Source organism: Cydia splendana, chromosome 6, assembly GCF_910591565.1.
Source record: "Cydia splendana chromosome 6, ilCydSple1.2, whole genome shotgun sequence".
Lineage (NCBI taxonomy): Eukaryota > Metazoa > Arthropoda > Insecta > Lepidoptera > Tortricidae > Cydia > Cydia splendana.
The window spans coordinates 23,472,335-23,478,334 of NC_085965.1; the positions used below are offsets into that span (position 1 = coordinate 23,472,335).

The window sequence follows — 6,000 nt, forward strand, 5'->3', positions numbered from 1 at the left end:
CCTCGCTTCAGGTTGGAAAGACTTCACCCCGCACACGGGCCGGCTGATGTACGCTATCACAGAATAAATAATAGTACTAGGTACAGAAGGTTAACTGTCTAACAAAACGCGTATCCAGACAGATATGACCGCAAGGTGGCGCACGTTCCGTAGCGGTGCGCGGTAACTACTATTGCTAGATACCAAAATTGGTGTGGCATGTACTTTGTAGCGACGCGACGAAATCACTTCGACAATTTCACTTGTACAACAGTCCTGCCAAACGAAATCTTGTAACGTGTATGTAACGAACCATTTTCTCTAGGTCCGCGTATGGGACATAAAACCCGAGAAGCAGATGTTGAAGAAGGTGCTGAAAGAGCACAAGAGCCCAGTGTCAGCCATCCAAGTGTCGCCCAACGATTGCGAGGCCGTCAGCGCTGGCACAGACGGCTCGTGTATCATTTGGGACCTGATGTAAGTATGATCATCCTCTCTAGTTGTTACTTCGTTTCTTAGAACAAAAGAAGTTCAGGTAATCTGGAGAAGGTCAACTTGCCGCATAGTCTAGTAGCCTATGGACGTATAGCCACGCCGAATAACGTCGGAGACTATAGCCACATTACAGGCTAGCATGCACTCGGTCCAATATAGAACGGCTTGAAGAGCAGTAGGTAGCACACTAGCAAAGAGCGTCCACAGTCGTCACGTCCCTCAGTCATAAGGATAGAAGATGTTGCACCTAAAATTTGTACCTACAGGTGTGCAAGTTTCAATATTTTTGGAATATGAAAAGCTTCGTAAGCTTTTCCTGGTGTGCAAGGGGGACATTGCTATATACGTGCTTAGCGCTATCTCGCTCACACATGCGAACCCGCATAAGTCTTAGAGCCACTTAAGGGCCATTTTAGTGGTTATTGGGTTTAGTTATAACCTCCATTTCAACCTCCCCAGGTCGCTATCCCGCCGGCAAGTGATGTACGCGAGCACGCTGTTCATGTGTGTGTGCTTCGAGCCGCAGGGCTGCCAGCTGCTGACGGGCGGCACGGACCGCCGCGTCGCCTACTGGGAGGCGGGCAGCGGGAACCTGGCCAGAGAGGTACCTACAACCTCCCCAGGTCGCTATCTCGCCGGCAAGTGATGTACGCGAGCACGCTGTTCATTTGTGTGTGCTTCGAGCCGCAGGGCTGCCAGCTGTTGACGGGCGGCACGGACCGCCGCGTCTCCTACTGGGAGGCGGGCAGCGGGAACCTGGCCAGAGAGGTACCTACAACCTCCCCAGGTCGCTATCTCGCCGGCAAGTGATGTACGCGAGCACGCTGTTCATGTGTGTGTGCTTCGAGCCGCAGGGCTGCCAGCTGTTGACGGGCGGCACGGACCGCCGCGTCTCCTACTGCGAGGCGGGCAGCGGGAACCTGGCCAGAGAGGTACCTACAACCTCCCCAGGTCGCTATCTCGCCGGCAAGTGATGTACGCGAGCACGCTGTTCATGTGTGTGTGCTTCGAGCCGCAGGGCTGCCAGCTGCTGACGGGCGGCACGGACCGCCGCGTCGCCTACTGGGAGGCGGGCAGCGGGAACCTGGCCAGAGAGGTACCTACAACCTCCCCAGGTCGCTATTCCGCCGGCAAGTGATGTACGCGAGCACGCTGTTCATGTGTGTGTGCTTCGAGCCGCAGGGCTGCCAGCTGCTGACGGGCGGCACGGACCGCCGCGTCGCCTACTGGGAGGCGGGCAGCGGGAACCTGGCCAGAGAGGTACCTTTAAGGCCCCAGTACACAGTGGCTGACGATGGGACATGCCATGCCACTGCCATGGACACTTGCCCTCTGTACACAATGGCGATGACTTGTCATGGACCATCCTTGACCACTGTGTACCGGGACCAAGTATCTTTACGAATATTTCATTGCACTGCATTTGTACACTACACAGTCATTTTGAACATTCCGTCATCGCGTTGCCAATTGTACTAAAATTCCGTCAATTTTCAGTCAACCGCGAGAGAATCTAAAATTGGTTCACAAAATAAATAGAAGTCTACTGAAAATAAATAGAGTCAAGAAAACAAACTTCGGATTTGGATGTCAGACTAAAGGGCACGTTTTTTTCTTGGGGTTTACCTCTCTATTACAATAAATTTTCTTTGCTATCATGAATAGTATCTACTCTACTAACAATACTACTCTACTAACTGTATTGAATGTTTTGGTCGTAGTTGGAGGCGAGCAAAGTCGGAGCAGTCAACGGGCTCGACATATCGTGCGATGGTCAGCTCTTCGTCACTGGCTGTAACGACCAGATCGTCAAGGTATTATGGTTTCAGCATACGCATTAGCATAGTGGCATCAAAGGCCGACTGGCACAGTAAATTGGAAGTACAAAGATAATTGACTTAAAACCGGGTAAGTGCGATGTTGTGTCTGTCTACGGTCCTTGAGGTACGGAACCCTAACGCAACCTTCCCCCCCCCCCCTGCCACAAGATCACTTGATAATATAATGTTTTTTAGACATTCCGACAAGGTTTAATGACGCGCCGCACACGATAGCCGTGGCGTTCAAGGGGTTAATGAGACATATTTTGCTTCTACTGTTTTCAACTATAAAATGTTCACGTTCTAGATCTGGAAATACCAGGAGGGCATCTACACGCACATGGGACTAGGGCATGCTGGGGCAGTGACTTGTGCTAAGTTCTCGCCGGACCGACGGTTCGTCGTGAGCGCCTGTGCTGCCGGCAGTATCATCGTGTGGAGGACGCCCGAGGTATGTTGTAACTAGGTGTGGTACCAGGACATCGACACGCACATGGGACTAGGGCATGCTGGGGCAGTGACTTGTGCTAAGTTCTCGCCGGACCGACGGTTCGTCGTGAGCGCCTGTGCTGCCGGCAGTATCATCGTGTGGAGGACGCCCGAGGTATGTTGTAACTAGGTGTGGTACCAGGACATCTACACGCACATGGGACTAGGGCATGCTGGGGCAGTGACTTGTGCTAAGTTCTCGCCGGCCCGGCGGTTCGTCGTGAGCGCCTGTGCTGCCGGCAGTATCATCGTGTGGAGGACGCCCGAGGTATGTTGTAACTAGGTGTGGTACCAGGACATCTACACGCACATGGGACTAGGGCATGCTGGGGCAGTGACTTGTGCTAAGTTCTCGCCGGACCGGCGGTTCGTCGTGAGCGCCTGTGCTGCCGGCAGTATCATCGTGTGGAGGACGCCCGAGGTATGTTGTAACTAGGTGTGGTACCAGGACATCTACACGCACATGGGACTAGGGCATGCTGGGGCAGTGACTTGTGCTAAGTTCTCGCCGGCCCGGCGGTTCGTCGTGAGCGCCTGTGCTGCCGGCAGTATCATCGTGTGGAGGACGCCCGAGGTATGTTGTAACTAGGTGTGGTACCAGGACATCGACACACACATGGGACTAGGGCATGCTGGGGCAGTGACTTGTGCTAAGTTCTCGCCGGACCGGCGGTTCGTCGTGAGCGCCTGTGCTGCCGGCAGTATCATCGTGTGGAGGACGCCCGAGGTATGTTGTAACTAGGTGTGGTACCAGGACATCGACACACACATGGGACTAGGGCATGCTGGGGCAGTGACTTGTGCTAAGTTCTCGCCGGACCGGCGGTTCGTCGTGAGCGCCTGTGCTGCCGGCAGCATCATCGTGTGGAGGACGCCTGAGGTATGTCATACCAAGAGGGATAAACAAACAGAATGGAGTAACGATGCTAAGCAGGAATTATTTTGTGCGAGTACAGTGACCCGCCCGGGTGGCTAGCCACGATGGCATTCGTTTGCGATACGACAACGAAACGCTTTCTGTTTCTATCACTCATCGCGTTTCACTGTTTCAGCGGAAACGATTGTCATCTTGGCTTAGGCTTTCTGTTCCTATCTCAATCGCACGCGCGTAGTTATGTTGCTGGCCCGTCCAATGCCACTGTGCGAGCAATTATAACTATATGCGTGCGATAGAGATAGGATCAGGCGAGTCAATGTACGAAATTATTCATGATTAATTGATTATCGCCCTATAGTGTCAAATAATACATCGTATTATTAACTGTGGAATTTATTTCCAGATATATTTACAATCAGAGAAGCGGTCGCAGCCATCATCAGCCAAGCAAACCCAGGACCAAGAGGGGCAGAAGAAACCTCAGAGCCTTGAAGACGAGCTGAGACTGCCGCTCTCGGATAAACCAGAGCAGGAGAAAAAGAAGGCGGCAGGGGACCGGCAGCATAGGTTGCCCGCGGCACCTTCTAAGGTCTGGACCATTCCTTATCTTGAAATTATAGCTTGGCTAGCTGCTTTCATCATCATCTTGAAAACGACGCAGTCATCAGCCAAGCAAATTTAGCAAGAGTGCCAGAAATCCCAGAACTTTCAAGACGAGCTGAGACTGCCGTTGTCGAATAAACCAGAGCAGGAGAAGAGGGCGTCAGGGACCGACAGCATAGGGTGCGGCACCTTCTAAGGTTTGATCAAAAAATATATAAGTAGTGAAGGATGTTCGACATAATAAAATTTACTGCTGGGAAGACCGTCATAGGTCCAGAACTTTCATATTTGTGGCTTTCCATCCCATCAGGACAGGACCCTTTTCTGATAGAAATATCCTACGTCTAAGTCCATGAACCATAAGGGCGCTTCTCTGATGGAAAGCGTTGCTCAAACACAGTCAGAAAGGCAGAGCTTCACGCCTTTGCCAAGCGGAGTAAGTACGAGTAGTATGTATGTGTACAAATGCAAGGGTTAACAGCTTACAGTCGGCCTTACCTTGTAGATGGTTTTCACCACATTGACGGTATTGTTGGAATGTAACAGATAGAGAAGATAGAGGCGATGGACACGACGCGCAGCAGCGTGCACTCGTGCTGCCCGTGCGACACGGGGCGCTCCACCCCGGCCGGCGCCGGCGCCGCGCGCGGCCCGCCCGCGCCCGCGCCCGGCAACAAGCGCAGGCCCGCAGGTATTATACATTACTACATTAAGGGCTCAATTACAATTTTAGACGATGCGAGAACTCGCATGCGAGTTTCATTGCATTGCGGGTTTTGATCGGTCGGTTGAATTGGACGTAAACAACAGTCCGCAATGTAACTAAAATAGCATGCGAGTTAAATCAGCCCTAATACCTACATCATGCGCGCGAACTGAAAGCGAGAGCGCGCAACTTTTACTAACTTAAATCGGGCCTTATCATTAGGTACCACATTTCTTTTATCGACCTGTATGAATTATCTAAGCCATTTAGGTAATGGAAAAGTTTATGACTTGTTTGTATTTCAATTACTTGTTTCAGACAAAACGAATAACTTACCAACGAAGACGACGAGCAAAGAATTCATCAATAGCGGCGGGGGCGATAGAAAATAACTATTTGCCTGCCAATTAGTGCGAAATCTTTAGTTTAACATGTTCACTGCCAGGAACCCGCCTAGTGGGCGCTCGTAACTTTTGCTCAGAAGCAAGAGTTGCCAGACAACCCACTATAAGCGGGTTGCTGCTGGTAGCTATAGATATAGCTACGCCAAAGAGCCTACCTAACATATGACTGGAAATCGTATAAATCCTGTTTTTTTTTTGTCTGGCAGTGACGAATGTGTTAATTTTAGCCAGAATAGATCTGACAATATTTAATCAAACAGACTGAAGTGTATTATTATCGGCTTATTTATATATGTACGTTTTGAAGTATTCGATATTTTCTTTTATTTCCTTCCCTGGCACTGACCCTACTTTTTCTCAGCAACCGAACCGCGTGTGACATTGAAAAACTCGTACGAGTGTTTACCCGTAGGTATGTACAAATATAGTGCACAATTATTTACCATCGTATTTTCACGGAAACTTATGAACGTGTCTTGCTATTTCAGTCAGTCTCGGTACTAAAAATACTGACGTTGACTGAAGTAGTATGACAAATACGAATGTTTCCGAGAAAATACGATGGAAAACAATTATACACTATAGCTGGTCAAGCAGATCTTGTCAGTAGAAAAAGGCGGCAAATTT

The 6,000-nt window shown here is 50.4% G+C and overlaps 1 protein-coding gene across 1 annotated transcript in view; it reads left to right on the forward strand.

Annotated features, from left to right (window-relative positions):
• Positions 1-5,668, forward strand: part of LOC134791630 (cilia- and flagella-associated protein 52) — a 37,128-nt gene extending 31,460 nt beyond the window's left edge. The window contains exons 12-18 of the mRNA XM_063762679.1: positions 305-456; positions 934-1,078; positions 2,196-2,288; positions 2,602-2,745; positions 4,064-4,249; positions 4,810-4,954; positions 5,288-5,668. Coding sequence (XP_063618749.1) covers positions 305-456; positions 934-1,078; positions 2,196-2,288; positions 2,602-2,745; positions 4,064-4,249; positions 4,810-4,954; positions 5,288-5,361 — 939 coding nt within the window. The 3' untranslated portion in view covers positions 5,362-5,668. The remainder of the gene's footprint in view (positions 1-304; positions 457-933; positions 1,079-2,195; positions 2,289-2,601; positions 2,746-4,063; positions 4,250-4,809; positions 4,955-5,287) is intronic.
• Positions 5,669-6,000: the final 332 nt, after the last annotated feature.